The 16,069-nt window shown below is 49.4% G+C and overlaps 8 protein-coding genes across 8 annotated transcripts; 3 read left to right on the plus strand and 5 right to left on the minus strand.

The window, feature by feature from the left end:
* The first annotated feature begins 1,279 nt into the window (after positions 1–1,279).
* Positions 1,280–3,263, plus strand: EDB82DRAFT_328904 (triose-phosphate transporter family-domain-containing protein). The gene is made up of 5 exons (XM_065607487.1): positions 1,280–1,873; positions 1,937–2,004; positions 2,069–2,074; positions 2,133–2,758; positions 2,810–3,263. Exons 1-5 carry the CDS (start codon positions 1,746–1,748, stop codon positions 3,179–3,181), a joined length of 1,200 nt encoding a protein of 399 aa, XP_065463437.1. The 5' UTR covers positions 1,280–1,745; the 3' UTR covers positions 3,182–3,263.
* Positions 3,250–6,097, minus strand: EDB82DRAFT_579954 (complex proteins associated with Set1p component shg1-domain-containing protein). Its single transcript, XM_025738596.2, has 2 exons — positions 5,715–6,097; positions 3,250–5,664 (listed from the first exon to the last, which is right to left on the minus strand). Exons 1-2 carry the CDS (start codon positions 5,910–5,912, stop codon positions 3,424–3,426), a joined length of 2,439 nt encoding a protein of 812 aa, XP_025593342.1. The 5' UTR covers positions 5,913–6,097; the 3' UTR covers positions 3,250–3,423.
* Positions 6,098–6,216: 119 nt separating this feature from the next.
* EDB82DRAFT_328974 (glycosyl hydrolase family 61-domain-containing protein) lies at positions 6,217–7,701 on the minus strand. Its single transcript, XM_025738599.2, has one exon. The coding sequence runs from the start codon at positions 7,436–7,438 to the stop codon at positions 6,611–6,613; it is 828 nt and encodes a 275-aa protein (XP_025593343.1). The 5' UTR covers positions 7,439–7,701; the 3' UTR covers positions 6,217–6,610.
* A 770-nt stretch (positions 7,702–8,471) lies between these two features.
* On the minus strand, positions 8,472–10,036 carry EDB82DRAFT_530060 (mitochondrial carrier domain-containing protein; the record flags this gene model as incomplete). The annotated part of the gene is made up of 3 exons (XM_065609216.1): positions 8,472–9,069; positions 9,120–9,568; positions 9,623–10,036. 3 exons carry the CDS (start codon positions 10,034–10,036, stop codon positions 8,472–8,474), a joined length of 1,461 nt encoding a protein of 486 aa, XP_065463438.1.
* Positions 10,037–10,503: 467 nt separating this feature from the next.
* On the plus strand, positions 10,504–11,127 carry EDB82DRAFT_530061 (2Fe-2S ferredoxin-type domain-containing protein; the record flags this gene model as incomplete). The annotated part of the gene is made up of 2 exons (XM_025738601.2): positions 10,504–10,730; positions 10,785–11,127. The coding sequence occupies 2 exons, from the start codon at positions 10,504–10,506 to the stop codon at positions 11,125–11,127; spliced, it is 570 nt and encodes a 189-aa protein (XP_025593345.2).
* A 99-nt stretch (positions 11,128–11,226) lies between these two features.
* On the minus strand, positions 11,227–12,485 carry EDB82DRAFT_328994 (Rrp15p-domain-containing protein). The gene has a single exon (XM_025738602.2). It carries the CDS (start codon positions 12,273–12,275, stop codon positions 11,361–11,363), a length of 915 nt encoding a protein of 304 aa, XP_025593346.2. The 5' UTR covers positions 12,276–12,485; the 3' UTR covers positions 11,227–11,360.
* Positions 12,486–12,521: 36 nt separating this feature from the next.
* On the minus strand, positions 12,522–15,023 carry EDB82DRAFT_515636 (PhoD-like phosphatase-domain-containing protein). Its single transcript, XM_065608990.1, has 4 exons — positions 14,614–15,023; positions 14,556–14,561; positions 12,904–14,501; positions 12,522–12,846 (listed from the first exon to the last, which is right to left on the minus strand). The coding sequence occupies exons 1-4, from the start codon at positions 14,686–14,688 to the stop codon at positions 12,651–12,653; spliced, it is 1,875 nt and encodes a 624-aa protein (XP_065463439.1). The 5' UTR covers positions 14,689–15,023; the 3' UTR covers positions 12,522–12,650.
* A 254-nt stretch (positions 15,024–15,277) lies between these two features.
* Positions 15,278–16,021, plus strand: EDB82DRAFT_548408 (emp24/gp25L/p24 family/GOLD-domain-containing protein; the record flags this gene model as incomplete). Its single annotated transcript, XM_025738604.1, has 3 exons — positions 15,278–15,430; positions 15,489–15,944; positions 15,998–16,021. The coding sequence occupies 3 exons, from the start codon at positions 15,278–15,280 to the stop codon at positions 16,019–16,021; spliced, it is 633 nt and encodes a 210-aa protein (XP_025593348.1).
* Between the last annotated feature and the right edge of the window lie 48 nt (positions 16,022–16,069).

The following is a 16,069-nucleotide window of genomic DNA, read 5'->3' on the forward strand; positions in this document are numbered from 1 at the left end:
GGCAACTAGCCAGGGGAAACGCATAGGCGTCTAAGTGATAGTAGGTTTCTGAATTACCGTCAAGGGGGTTGCATTGTCATGATGAGATCGTCGTAGATATATTTATTGATCAAGGGGAAGTCGCCAAAGGGAGGTGTTGAATCTACGATATGTAGATGAACTTGGCATAATTCCTCAGACTAAAACTCTAATGAACGGCAATCCCAATCTCTACCATGCAGTACAACAGATAGGAATTTAATATCAGGGCTCGTATACAACTGCTAGTGCCTGAACTAAACTGGACCCCTTTCAACTACAGTTCCTCGGTCAAGACCGATCAAATGCAAAAGGGAAAGGATTTGACAGCTGCCATGTGAATTACTTCTTGACCTCATCTTGGCCTGGTAGCAACAGACATGGGGCTAGGTGATTGATACAGACAGATTCTAGACCACTCTGACCACATATCATAGGTCTTCTCGTATTAAGAAATCCACTGTGCAATGCCAAGCTTCCTAAAAACTATGCTTAGTTACGTCGCCAAACAAGACTAATTGGTCAATCCGTAAGTAGAAACTCCCGGGTCAGGGTTCCTGACATCCCTGGCCTGGCTCGATCCCCAGTTGCTGATCGCCATGGCCTTCAGTTGTTGCCTTGTGGGACAACGACTGCCCTGCCAGCCTGCGCCTCTTCTCTTGGAAAAGCTTCGCTTCTGATCTGACGATAGATGCGCATTTCCATGCGAAGTATCCATAGAAACAGGCACAACAGCGTTCATCTGGGGGTTCAAGCTCAAAGACTCGGGCCAAGCAATACATTACTCCAAACATCTAGCCATACTATTCTCCCAATCAAACTCGTTAGATTTGCTCCGTAACGGTAATGCAGATTGTCATTTTGGGACTTGGCAGGTACGAATGACAAGATGCACGCGGTCGTTTGTGATTTTGTTTTTGTAAAACTCGGCCTCTTTGATCCGTTGATGACAGGGCTTTGACTCGTGGGATGTTGGCTCTGATGTCTGTGATCGGCAAAGTCGAGCCGATGTTGGTTGGTTTAGGACAGGACAAGGTCCTTTCCGAGGCTGAGCTCGACCATGACGAGAAGTGAGACGTGCGTGGATCCGAGTTTGTGGAGTTTGTGTTTGTTAATAAGAACTCTCCCCCATGTGAGTCGGAGGATTGATCGAGTGTTGTGTTTGTTTGCCTTTCTTTGTGTCTCAGATCCACGATAAACAAGTGCACTGGTCAAGTCCAGCAAACAAGCCAACAGAAATAAGTCTAAACGCAGGAACCACTCACATCAAGCTTCCCGTTTTCATAAGACATTATTGACGCAGGCGCAACTCACTTACAAGCTACTGCTTCCGCATCCAATCCAGTGGAAGGGCAGCTCGACCACCCACTTTCCCATTCCGTTCCAACGGACTTGGGCTTGTGAGACATTCAACTCTTCCTCATCATCGAATTTTCCTTACATCCAACCTCTCCTTCTTCATTCTTTTTAGATTCTTTTGCGCCCTCTTCTCGGACTACCTCGATATTCCTCTTTCCCATTCGGCCTGTTAACTCTCCCTCAGAATACGTCACTTCGCACACGAGAGTTGAGTCTAGACCCAGGTGGCTTAGAACTAGCAACGCGCCCTTGTTGTGTCTCTAAATAGATGCGAAGCACTGAGCAAGCAGCAAGCCACCTCTTAATTTCTCTTACTCCTCGTCAAAAACTCGAAGTGACGATATTCCCAATCTGAGACAAACAAAACGATGACGGGATCAAGGGATTTGGAGGCCAACGGGGCCTCACCTCGATTCGAAGGGGCCGACAGTGGTTTCATAGAGAAGGCTCCTACACGAGGAACTGGTTCAAGGATGCACGCTTCTGTCTATATTGTGTACGTGAGCTCGAATTGGTGGTTTTCGGACCTGAATCAATGGATATCTAACATCATCTACAGGACATGGATCTTCTTTTCCAACACAACTATTCTCTTCAACAAGTGGCTCATTGACACTGCTGGATTTCGTAAGTCCTCTACTACTTATCGCCTTTGTCCCATGCAAATGAGAATGCTAACAAGTCCTCGCAGGATATCGTGAGTATTCCAATTATCAAGAAGCAGCAGTCGGTACATGAAACTAACAAACTACTAGCCATCATTCTCACCACATGGCATCTCCTTTTTGCAACGATAGCCACACAACTTCTCGCTCGGACAACTTCTCTTCTCGATTCTCGCCATGCGCTTCCTTTATCTCGACGGCTTTATGTGCGGACGATCCTCCCTATCGGCGTCCTCTACTCGGCATCGCTCGTATTTTCCAATATCGTCTACCTCTATCTGTCGGTCTCTTTTATCCAGATGCTTAAAGCCACCGGCCCTGTCTGCACACTCATCGCTTCATGGGCATGGGGGGTTGCTCAACCTGACGGCAAGACCTTCGCCAATGTCATGATTATCGTGGTCGGTGTTGCCATTGCCAGCTTCGGGGAAATCGAGTTCTCCATGTGGGGTTTCATCTTTCAGATGTGTGGTACCGTTGCCGAAGCTGTGCGCGTTGTCATGATTCAAGTCATGCTCAGTGCCGAAGGTCTCCGCATGGATCCCCTTGTCGGTCTCTACTACTACGCACCTGTCTGTACCCTCATGAACCTGGTTGTCGTCTGCTTCAGTGAAGGTCCTCGATTTAAGTGGGAAGATGCAGCCACTGCAGGCTATGGCATGCTCTTCGCTAACGCATGTCTTGCATTCATCCTAAATGTCATCAGTGTCTTCCTTGTAAGTCTCGACCACAAGTTCGGCGTCCTTCATATACTAACTACTGTTCAGATTGGTAAGACTTCAGGACTTGTCATGACTCTCAGTGGTATCCTTAAGAGCATTCTCCTCGTGGCAGCGTCCGTCATTATTTGGAGCACCCACATCAGTCTTCTTCAAACACTCGGATACTCAATTGCCCTCATGGGTCTCGTTTTGTATTCGATAGGTTACGAGCAGCTACTCAACACTTGGGATGGGCTAGTTGCGTGGGGTACAGGTACACTCAACCGTGAAGGCGAAATGTCTTCGGCATTGCGCAAAGCGATTATGGTCGGTTGCCTGGGTTTCATCACCGTGATCATTGCCGGAGCATTGTGGCATTACCACGGATTCTCTGGCACCCCAGTTGCGCGGGCAACAACATCGTGGTTTGGCCATTAATGTCTTGACGATTTTTCTTGGATACTTATATAGACTTGTGTTAATGATTAAACGTTTAAATACTGAATCACCTTTTGTTCAGTGAGAAGTGAAAGGAAATTAATCTTTGTTAAATCGGGTGTAAGGGTATCTCAGTGAAACTCCAGGCTCTCCGCAGAATCGGCTGCAAGCCTCGGCATCCCCAATTGAATATTACTTTTGAAGTATTAACCTGAATAAATAAATGGTCGGCCGCTCCAGCATTAGCGACGACTCCTACTGGTGTCCCGTCGCTCTCGCCTGGGAGACAAACTCCGATCTCGTCTGTTTCTCCTATCCCTGGACCTTTCTCTCTCCCGATCCCTATCACGGTCTCTGTCACGATCACGACGATCTCTATCCCGCTCACGTTCACGAGATCGATCTCGGTCCCTGTCCCGGTCCCTGTCTCTACGGTCTCGATCTCTGTCCCGATCTCGCTCGCGGTAGCTATCCCCGCCTCTCAACTTATCACGGTCCCTATCTCTATCTCCTCTGTCCCGTTCACGGTCTCGGTCCTTGGTCGCGTCACGCTGGCGGCTACGACTCCTAGTGCGGCTCGCCCTGCGCTCCTCACGACCTCCAGGCATATATCTGTCAATGTCGTCGGTGACTCGGCGGCGTCGCAAGTCGGGGGATATCTCGCCGCTACTCTTTTTATCATCGAGTCCTGGGATGGGTAGGCCCTTGTTTCTGGCGTCCTTCTGAGCCGCCAGGTATGCCTTGGCCTCCTTTTCTCGCTTCTTGACCTCTTCCTGCTTCCATTCTTCAAGTTCATCCTGTGCCTTGCTAGAACTGGGTCGCGTGGCAGAGGCGGTAGCTAGTGATCGAGAAGGGCTTCGTCGGTCGGATGGTTTTTCCTTTTCTTTTTCACGTTCCTTCTCGGGAACCTTGTCGCGTTCCTTCTCACGTGGCTTCTCCTGATCACGATCATCACGAGCCCTCTCCCGGCTTCGTCTTCGTGGAGGAGATCTCTCGTTTCTCTCACGGTCTCGAGGACGATCTCTATCCCGATCTCTTTCTCGGGGGTCATAGTGATCAGCTCCACCAAGTCGAACATCGCGGGAACGACTTGGGTCACGTCGAGCGCGGGAGCGGGTTCTATCCAGCCTATCAGTGCGCAGTCGCGAACGCGAGCGATCTCTCCTTTCTCGGCTTCGATCCCGTCTGTCTGTTCTGGCTCTGGACCTGCTTCTCTCACGCCGGTCAGTCACCCTAGGTCGAGAGCGACTGCGTTCGCGTCTCCGAGATCTGCTTCGCTCATAGTGATCATACTTGGGACGAGAACGGCTTCTAGCGGTGCGCTCATCTCTGACAGTCCGTGAGCGGGCTCTATCGTGTCTGGTTCGAGAGCGACTTCGATCACGTCTGTCTTGAACACGCGAACCACTCTGGCCTCTACGTGGAGAGTTTGAGCGACGGTCACGACGGTTATCTCGCTCACGTAGACGATCACGATCTCCATCACGATCCACAGCTCGGGAAGCACTTCGCCCTGGTTTGGCTTCATCCACCGTAGGCTTCTTTGCATGAGAGGGAGTTTCGGAGCCGCCGCGTTCCAACTTGAGCCCTGCATCGCTGGTCTTGCGGCCCTCGGTGATCGATGAGCGTTCTCGCCGAATGGGGTTGATGGCTGAAACGGGCCCTGTTTTTCGTGGAGGTGGCGCTAAAGCCGCATCAACCTCCATCTCTTGCTTTTGAGATGGCTTAGAACTTTCGCGAAGTAAGTCAGCCAGAGCCTCTTGTTCCAGGCGCTCATGTTCCTCTTTGGAGAGCTTCTCTTTCAACTCTGCAGAAACAGCCAACTTCTCCTTGTGCCGATCGTCCCTGTGCCGGTCATCATCACGATGGCGATCCCGGTCCCGGTCTCGGTCGTTGCCTCTATCCCGGTCTCGTGTATTCCGGCTTCGGTCCCTATCGCGATCTCTATCACGCTCTTTGTGCCGCTTCTCCCTTTCGATATCTCGCAGTCTCTCACGCTCTTCACGTTCTTGTTCGCGCTTTCTGCGACGCTCATCTCTTTCTTCCTGGCGTTTGATCTCGGCTTTCTCCCGTTCTCGCTCCTCCTTTTTTCGTTCCTCCTTCAAAATTCGTCGCTTCTCCTCTTCAATTGCTGCTTCTTTCTGTCGTAGTTCTTCCCGTACGCGTTCACGTTCTGTTCTCCGGGCCTCAGTTTCAACTGCATACTCCTCGTCTGTTTTTGCGCCTCGAGTCTTTTCCGCCTCTGCTGCTTCTTCGCCAACATCTGCCCGTCGTGTTTCGCGGATGCGCTCTTCTATAGCACCAACGTCAATCAACTGGCTGATGACATCCTCTGCCTTCTGGTAGACGCCAGATCTTTCTAGAGCACCATCAATAAGGGCCGCAGCCTTTCGACGATCGAGCGTGAGGAGTTGCTGTGGATTGCGTTCGATTTCTTGTTCTGCGACTTCGAGAATTGATTTTGTAACTTGAGCCTCGTAATCCTGAATATATGTCAGTAAGAGAATGCCTAGTCATCTTCGTTGTAGCGTACGCTAGCTTCAAATTTGTCCCAGACTTGTTTTCGAATAGAATCATAGGCGCCCTCCTTCTTGAAGCTATGCGCGAGGGATTCTATCGCCGCTCTTGTCGCCGAAGGTAGAGGAAGATCGGAGGCTTTGAATTTTCGCGGTGCAGGGGTAGGCGGTTTATCGACGTCCATGGCAGATTCCTCAACGCCTGGTGCGGTCATGATAGCAGATATGCACTTGGGCGCAATGAATTTGAAAAGGAGGCTAAGTAGGGCGCGTCAGAAGGGCGCTGTAGCTGCTTGTTGTAATCAGCGCATAGCGCAAACGTCTCGGCAACTTGCAATTAGGCTCGAGACCAGGAGACCCAAACTTCAACAAACGCTTTTTAAGTTGGCATAAATGAAGGCCGTTTGATGGAAATCTGGAGTCCTTTGTCCGACGTGACGGTAAAACGCCAAGTCACGTGTTATTCTTCGTCATCTAATCCCCCAGTCGAGAAGCTTACCCTATAGATCTCTGGTGTAAAGATAATCTGTCACTTTATTATTCAAATGATTCATTATAATTGTTTTTCTTACAGTATGCTATACCCCGAACACACCAGGTTGCTGATAATGTTTAGGATACTAGTAGGACAACGTAAATTGACGTCGATACAGAGTGCGACTGATGTATTTTGGATTCCCTGTTCAATATCACGAGAATCTAAGTACCAAACAAGAGCAGCTGAGAGTTTGAAGAGAGTACAGATTGCAAACACATTTACTCATTGTCATTGAGGCAAATCTGAACCAACTAAGTAACATAACAACAAAGTGGCTTAACCAAAAACAAAGACCATGAGCCAGAGTAACGCCAGCTAACCATCATGGGTGTCATGAATGAAATAGACGTCCGATACAATTTATGGATAATTTCCCTAGTACCTCGTAGTACACTTTGCAGTTGTGGTGGCCTCGGATGGCTTCTGTTCAACAGACGACACGCCCCCTTCACAGATGGTAGGACCGGGAACTTCATAGTCAACCGAACTAGAGTAGACATTGACAAGAATACCAGGATCCTCGGCATCGTAAAGCTCAGTGCCGAGATAGCCAGAAGGGGAGTCAGATCCATCGCCAGTGATCTTCAAGTTGAAGCATTGTGGGTAGTTTTGTGCGCCACCTTTGTCCAGAGCATTGTGCAGAGCAATGATCTCATGGCGAAGAACATAGTTTCCAGGAGCGATATTCTCTGGAATACGGACATTCCACCGGTCTCCATTGTCTTTGAGTACACTGTCTGCATATCTGCCAGGCGTGCCCTGTTCGAGAAGGCCCAGACCATCAATCTTGAAGAATTCAAGCTCGGTCTTGTCGACACTCTCACAAGGGCCTTTGCAGTTGGCGAGGTAGTTCAAGACAGGGCCATTGTGGTTGTCAGGCCAGCCTGACCATCGGAGAGTGAGAATCTCACCGGCAGCAAGTTCGATATGTCCCTTGGCTGGAGTTGCATCTCGGTGACAGATGATGTCTGGATCATCGTACTTGTCAGGCGAAACGAAGCCGTTGTCTGCTTGCTCAATGGTCCAGCCAGCGACAACAGGAGGGTCTTGCATGTATGGAAAGTCGGTGCTTCCATAGCCTTGGTAGGATACACCATTGACGATGATCTCGTCAACATGACCATGGGCAGAGACAATAATGGCAGGAAGGAGAAGTGTGAGCCAGAATGAGGCTTTGGGAGAGCCGGTAGATAGAATAGTCATGATGAAGATAAGGACGGGAGTTGGATCAAGTCAATGAGTGTGGCGAACAAAAGAGTGTATTTGAAACCAGATGAAGGGAATGATCTGTTTCTTCTAATCCATTTCATTTGGAGGGTGATTATGAGCTTTTATAGCAGTCAGGGCATTGTTTAATAGAGTCTTGTTTGATCTTCAGCATCGTAGCCCTCAGTCATGCGCAATTCCCCCCACACGCGATAACTCAACCTTGATTAAACGCACATACAGTTTCCTCCGATGTAGTTATCCTGTTTCCAGACGAATCAACACCCGAAGGATGTACCGGCTGCATCATGATTGGTCTCTCGCTCGGCTGTCAACTTCCATCCTCTGGTCTGTACAACGCGCTCTGACAAGAAACTCTTGATGCCAAGAAACAGCCACATATGGAACACCTGAGAGTCAAGGGTTGGTCAATAGACAGTGTGTTAAAAACGCTGTGAAATGAATGCTTGAATCAGGGGCAGAGCTGACTTGAAGGCGTCAATGATAAACTCGGACGAATAGGATGCCACCCCTGCCTGCATACAAACGGGACAAACGTGATGGAGGCTTGCAGCCATTGTTTCAACATGGGTATTCCGACTGTGCATATTCATTGAAGGACTGGTGCGTTGAAATGCAACGAGCCGCACGCCACTCAAAAGCTGAGACGGGCGAATATGCGGCCCGGATACCGAGGGCTTGCAAACTAGAATGAGTAGGCTCACTGGTTTCAAAGTTAGAAAAAGTGACACTCAGTTGTCCTGGGCAAACTTGATAGCTGGACCAATGTTGATATATGATTGTTGGATATTCAGAGTTGTGATATGTCGTCTGGAGATAAAGATTCTGAACTACTAAGAAAACAGCCCCTTTTTTCGTTTTCTCACCATTTCATTTTCAGAAAGATGGGGGTGGATATCATGCCGTCTCTTCGTCAAGCTCGTAGATGAGAGATACATCCCAACCGCAACGCCGTGCCAGGAAAATGCACCTCAGTACATGCAGCCTCAATACTGATGACTGAGCCGTCTTAAAACTCGCCCTCTCCACCATGGCCTACCACACTCGCAGTCCAGAGACCAACAAGACCCCACCAGTTGACCTTCCAGCCTCTCCACAGCCCCTCACGGCCCTGGCCCTTGTAGACGGTTGCGGCAACACCCTTATTCTTTGCCTTGCCCTTCTTTGCTGCAGCATGTGCCGTAGCGGAAGCCTCGTGGGTTCCCTCTTCGTTGACAATATGGAACATGGTACCGAAAGTGCCTTCGTAGCGTCCGGGAGGGATAATAGTGGTGAATGGTTGCCCGGGGCTGAGTGCCTGCACGTATTCCTGACTTGACAGGAGTGAGACCTGTCCACGTCGAAGGACAGTCTCAATGGGCAACTTGAGAAGAATAGCAGACGATGAAGCGATGAATTTGGAGATTGAGAAAGCCATGGGTGAGACCTGGCTATCGATCATGAACTGAGTTCGGAGAACAAGAGGTGTGGAGAGTGTAATAAGAGGATGAATCAAGGAGTTGAGAACGGTTGGGACTACCAGCATCGAGGAGCAGAGGTAGGAGGGGAGGCTTCTAAGGGTAGCTAGCGTCCTGCGCTGGCCGTTTGAGCTCGGGGTGACAATAAGTCTAGTCATGGTCAGATTTATGTTTGTTCGACAGGTGTCCAGAAATCATACCTAGTTCGGACCAAGTCCAATGGCGACAGGGCAAGTCCTGTGGCCACAGCTGCAGCAGCAGCAACAAAAAGAGATGCCCAAGGGTAAGGCGAAGCAATGTCGATCATGCGATCAATGTCTTCTCTAACACCCATGTCTGGGACATTAAAAATTGCACTGAGGAAGCTTCGACCCCAGTTTTCCAGCAACGACTGCAACACTGTGTACAGGAATGTGGCATTTGAACCCTTCCACACTCCCCAGGCACCCTCTTTCGACCATAGCTGACCGATCACCTCGAGAATCGAATCTGGGCGTCGGAGTTGAAGAAAGTGTTCTGGGATAGCTGGTTTCTTCACAGGCGATGGATCTCGTTGAGAGCTTGAACCCCATGGAGATTCGTGAGGAGTTGAGGGGATGTTTGATGAGAAGTAATTAGGCTCTTCGCCCTCAGAGTCCGAGTCTCTAAACTACGTCGTTATGATTTAGCGGTGTAACTCACGGAGAGCTAGAAATACACTCACATCATACATAGAGCTTCTAGGTGGAGTGACCGGCTTCTTAGGGGTCTCTGGCTCTGCGGGAAGTCCAAATATAGCATTTTCATCCTGATTCCGGACTTGCAACAAGGTCTTTGCTACCTCGAATGGCTGGGCCATAAGAACTGAGCTGTATTTCCATAGCAGCTCATCGATAAGGTTCTTCGCATTCTGTACCATGGACGGCGAAGTATCGCCGAGGTAGTCATTGTATTCGAGGTCGGAGAGGATATCGCGTGCCTTGGAGGCATATCGTTCACCAGCGGCAGTCACATGTCGTCCATCTGGGAATGGGTTCGGGCTAGGGCTCGACTTGGTGACTGTTTCAGAGGGCTCTCCAATTGAAGGAGGGATATAGTACGGCCTCAAAGGATTGACGCCTTCTCTGTGAGTCGACATGGTTGACTCGAGCAACACGCCGACATCTGTCTATAAAAGAAATAATTACAGAGAAATGCAGTGCATAGGGTGAGCTTAATGGCTTGGGCGGGCACCAGAGAAAATGATCATCAATACCTCCACTCGACGCCAGTGAGACCCACCAACCCCACCATCGGGCACCCGGAGTTAGCCTTCGGATTACGGTCAATGAATTTCCCGGCCGAAAGCGCCGCCCTCGCCCTTGGCTATCCGAAACTACTCACTTTTTTCGGGCTGCTTAATATCATCTTGAACGTGAGAGGACGAGACGGGGCTATAATCGTCCATTGACAAAAAATTGGCGCATCTAGAGCCTTCCGAAGCTTCTCTGTCTCGACCAGAGAACCAACACTTTTGCAATTACCCTGTAACCCTCATACTTTTTTAATTATTCTCATTAATTCTTGACTTACATCCTCGGTCGATCCCCCGATATCCCCAGAATTATGTCGGCGTCACGATCTTTTGCGACTTGCTTGACCAAGCTCCCAGCTACAGCATGCCGAACAACACAGCCCATGCGCTTTAGCCAAAATGTTCTGTCGCAGGCTTCCCGAAGTCAATCCGCTGTAATCCCACGAGCTGTCCGACTTTCGCCCGTTTCCCAAAGAGCTTTCACGACGTCAACGCAAAGACGACACGGACATATCGACCCTCCAAAGCCGGGTGAGGAGTATGTGCCAATGGAAATTCCGAACTCCAATGACACTTAATTGACATAATCTAGACTCTATGTTACTTTTATTGAGAAGGATGGCACAGAAAACAAGTTCGCTGTTTCAGAGGGAGATAACCTTCTGGACATCGCCCAAGCCAACGACCTAGAGATGGAGGGCGCATGCGGAGGATCTTGCGCCTGCTCGACATGCCATGTTATCGTTGCCGAAGACGAATACTTCGACAAGATGCCCGAGCCTGAGGATGACGAGAATGATATGTTGGATCTGGCATTCGGACTTACCGAGACAAGTCGACTGGGTTGCCAAGTGAAGATGACCAAGGAGATGGATGGCTTGGTGGTGAAGCTGCCCTCCATGACGAGGAACCTGCAAGCGAGCGATTTTAACTAAGAAAATTACGGCATGAGACATATGTTATGTTTTGATATAGGAGACGAGATGACCTGTACTTGTAAGACTACGTACTGTACTTTTAGGAGGAAATAGAACCAGGCGATGACGGGGACCAGGTGCATCATACAGGGTATCTTTGTTGCGACTTTAGTTGCAAGGCCGGGAGAGCACGGCCTGATGATTCTACTACTCCTCTTGACAAGAAACAAAGAAAGAACACAGAAATGTTATTACGCCTCCTCGAGCCCACCCTTTTTCAATCCGCCGCCCCCAGAGGCAATCAACTCCAAGAATCCCTTTTTACTCATCTCGTTGACCTTCTCCTCTCGCTTCTTCATACCAATAACACCCTCCTTTCTTGTGCCCTTCTCCGCCTCAACAGCCTTCACCTGCGCAGCGCGAACAGCGTTGAAAAGCTTGACAACACCACGCTGCGCGACCTTACGTAGTCTCCTCTCAGTCTCCATGATTTCAGATGTAGATACCTCCAGCTCTCCAGTAGTGTCATTTGTGGATGCGATAAGGACATCCTTTACTCGACCCCTCTCGAATGCTCGCTTCTTCTGCTCGCGGAGCTGTTTTCGCGCCTTGGATTCTAGGGCATTGTCGACGGCTGCCTTGGAAGCTTCGTGGGCTGCAGCGCTTCGGGCAAGCACGGGATCTGATCGCTTGGATGTTGATAGTTTGGTGGAAAGAATTTTGGAGAGCGAGGTAGCGAATGAACTGGGGTCATTCCTCTTTGACTTCTTGCGCTTGTCGGAGTTTGCGCCATCCGTATCATCATCATCGTCTTCTGATCCCTCGTCATCGTCATCCTCCTCCTCCTCCTCAGACTCGGCTTCCGGCTCGTCATCCTTGGGCTTTTGCGCCTTGGCATTCGTTTTTGTCTTCTTGAGAGGCTTCTTCAGGGCAGGTCTTTCTTCATCGGAGCTGGAAGCTTCATTATCGGAAGCGCCGACGTTGTCAACCTGAACATTGTGAATGTCGTCGTCGGAATCGAGTAGATTGACAGCATCAAATTCTTGCGCCTCCTCAGATTCAGAATCACTGTTGTAATCTCGGAGTTGCTTTCTCATTTGCTTTTTGGTGGGTCGTTGCAAGCGGCCATCAGGCTTTCTCTTTTTATTGTTTACAAGTCCGGCCATTGTGTGGATTTATTGTGTTGATGTAACTGGGATGTGCAATACTTTTCAATGAGAAGCGTAGCGGATCTGGACTGGTCGTTCAAACTTTTGAGAATTTTGCCGGAAATTTTCTGGCGATTGGAGAGTGGGTCTGGGCGGTGAGTTAAGCTTCGGGGTGGTTCATCGTGGGGCCGGCCACGGTGGGGCCGTAGACTCTATGAAATAAGAGGATAACAGATGTAACATCTTCAGTGCTGGGAAATATTTAGACAGTCGAATGCATAAGTTAATAAAGACGGGTTTGAGCCGACAGTGCGTATAATATATTAAACAATAATACAAGATTTCATATGCAACAGCTAAATTGTCCCCCTCACACGTAGTGTCAACCTTCATCTAGAAGAACTTAATCTTATCCCAGAACGACGGGGGAACAACCTCAACAACAACCTCAGGTGAATCTGGAGCCTGAACAGTCGCCTTCCATGTCTCCTTGCCGTCAACGTAGAGGGTATAGTAGAGCGAACTCCTGTTGTCCTCAAGCTTGTCAATCGAGAAAGAACCAAACTTGGACTGGCCTCCAGGAATATAGCTTCAAATATTGTTAGTTAATCGCGTTCGTCGAATAAAATAGGGGTTATTGACATACCTCATCATAACATCCTCATCATCTGTTTGCTTGTATGTGGGGAAAGGGAAAGCAAACTGGTTCAGAGGGCTGGTAGAGAATTCGTGGGCAGAAGCGGACTGTGGCCATCGCGAGTCAACAGGAGGTGGGAACCTTGTTGCAGCAAACTCATGACGATCACCAGAGAGAATAACGACACTAGTTCCTCGTGCACCAGAATCCCACATAGCCTCAAGGATTTGCTTTCTCTCAACGAGGAAGCCACCCCACGTGTCCTTGACATTGACGGGCCAGTTCTTGGTGAAGGGGACAGAAGAAGCAATGAACTTCCATCGTACGCCCTTGGGCATAGGACGGGCGAGCCAGGCCAACAGATCAGCCAATTGCTCCTTGCCCAGCATGGTCTTGTCTGTAGCGTTGAATGGCGCGTTGTTGCTGGAGCGGTAGCTGCGAGTGTCCATCATGAAAAAGCTAGCTGGACCTTGAGTGAACTCATACCAGGTGGCATTGCGTCTAAGGTTGAGGGGACCTGCTGCCTCAGAGATAGGAGGGTTGACATTGGCTTGGTAAAGGTGCCAAGGGTCCACGGCAGCGCTGTAGATACCAGTTGTGTTGGAAGACCAATCATTTGAGATCTCGTGATCATCGAGAACGTGGATCCAGCTGAGGTTCTGAGCAACAGGGGCCCAGTCGGGTGAAGCATAGATCTGTCGATATTGCATACGATACTCCTCTGCGGTCTTTCCAAACCGTTCGGGAACATCGACATAAATAAAATCACCAAGGAACAGCATGAATTGGGCATCCAGCGTAGGCAACAGGTTGGCAAGATTTTTCAAGCCAGGGATGGCCAAAGCATGATCGAGTGGGTTGTAAGGGAATCGGGGAAGAATGCACGAGGTGGAGAGGAAAGTGAAGAGGCCATCCTTGTGGTCAGGCATCTCTCCTGCCTTGGGAGCGGAGCGAAACTCGCCAGTGTGGTTGTTGGAAGTCCTCCATGCATATGCCATCTGTTTTGCGGGGTCCAGAGGCACTGTCATAGTCGTGGTGAAGTCGGTGGTGTTGTCAGTAGAGGTGATAAAGCCTGCAGTGAGCCATATCTTGGGGTCGTAAGTCGACTCAGCATCCTTAACGTGATATTCGAATATGACGGGCATTTGAAGCTGGTCAGGCTCGCGAATGACGAACCTCGCCTCAGATGGCGATACATAGCCGAGTCGAACAAAAGACAGGTCGTCAGAGGGGTAGTACCATCGAGCACGATATAGAGCATCAGCAGTCAAGCCGATGAGAAGTGCGTTGATGAGGAAGGTCAGAAAACTCGCGATTGGACGCGCGGCACTGGGAGCTCCAGACAAGAGGATATTGATGATGCTGGGAACCTTTTCACCGATAACGACCTTCTCCCTGACGTCTACTACATCGGTAACGATCTTGGGCTCAGGCACGACGGCGACGCCATCCTCTGTCAACAGGGGGGTTTCAGCTGTGATAGACTCCTTTACGGTAACGTCAATCTCATCTTTGAGGACGCCAACCTTTGGCTTAGTGAAGTAACTCGCAATATAAGACGGAACATAGATGGCGAAGAGAGAAAAGGCTACCAAGCCAAAGTGTGCCTGTTGGTGTGGTTAGTTAGGCTATTGATTATCGTAACATTCTCGCACTCTTACAGGGAACTGTGGTTATGGTCAGCATGTTCCAAAGTCAATGAACAAAAAGAGTACACACAAGTCTGAAGAATACTAGAGCGCTTATCCTCAAGGCGAATGAGGATAGCTTTGCAGCTTTTGTCTGAGCTGCCATATTGATGATGATGTCGTGACTAGTAGTAGTTTATGAAAGAAAAACAATAAGGAGGTGCTGTGTTGTGCTGCGCGATAGCGCGGATGAAACGGTCCGTGTAAGGCAATTGGCCCCTAAGTTGATTAAAGGTTTAAGGAAAGTCGAGAACTAGATGAGTTGAAGCTTCATGCCATGTGAGTTTTCAACGCGACATGAGAAATGATGTTATTTATTTATGAGAAGAAAGATCAGCAGCGTTTTATTTGGAACTCTTTGATGAAAGGACTGACAGGGGAGTGAGGTCATGATCCACGATAATCTGGTAATCCAACGTCTTGACGCGTATTGGCTGAAAGGGGAAAGCTATTGGATCTACCGAGATGTGGCGTCGCTGTGGCACAAAGCACCAAATGGCTGATCGTTCTAAAAAAGGAGCTCAGGAGGGGTCTTGGTCTTGCTCTTCCAGGGGGTCGGTGCCAGCAAAATTCCGCGCCGACTCTGGAAGCTCAATCGTGGCCCGTTCGGTTTACTTACAGCACATGTCCACTTTAGCGACAGCTTGTCCTAAACAGCAGCAGCACGCGACAACCTCTCATACATCGCCGCAACAATGAGACTACCAACACTTGTCGCCGGGCTTTTCGCCTGCCTTGTCACCAATGTCGCTGCCACTGCTTTGACCTACAAGCTCGATGCTAACGAGAAGACCTGCTTCCATACCACTACGAAAAAGCAGGGCGAGAAGATCGCATTCTACTTTGCTGTAAGCCTCCTTGGATGGTATCATGTCTACCAATTTTCGAGCTAAACACATACTCCAGGTTCAATCTGGTGGTTCTTTCGATGTCGACTACATTGTCGAGGGTCCCAATGGCAAGATTATTATGGATGGTCAAAAGGAGCGACAGGGCGACTTCGTCTTCTCCGCCAACGTTGTCGGCGATTACTCTTTCTGCTTCGATAACGAGATGAGTACTTTTGCAGAGAAGTACGTCGACTTCGAGATTGCTGTCGAGAACGAATCCCGCGCCCAACTCCCCTCCAAGCAGGGTACCACCCCCGAACAGACATCAGCCCTTGAGGAGTCCATCTTCAAGATCTCTGGCCAGCTCTCCACCATCTCCCGAAACCAAAAGTACTTCCGAACCCGCGAGAACCGAAACTTTGCCACTGTCAACAGCACTGAGGGCCGAATTATCAACTTTAGCATGATTCAGATCGGTCTTATCATCTGCATGGGTGCTCTGCAGGTGTTTGTTGTTCGGTTCTTTTTCCAGGTAAGTCTCGTTATGCGTCAAATTCAAGAACTGCGACTAAATTATACAACCAGGGTGCGCGCAAGGGTTACGTATAAAGAAATCACTTTATCATATGCAATGCTGGACACGGGTGTTATGAGGCG

This window comes from Fusarium venenatum (genome assembly GCF_020744135.1).
Source record: "Fusarium venenatum strain MPI-CAGE-CH-0201 chromosome Unknown EDB82scaffold_4, whole genome shotgun sequence".
Lineage (NCBI taxonomy): Eukaryota > Fungi > Ascomycota > Sordariomycetes > Hypocreales > Nectriaceae > Fusarium > Fusarium venenatum.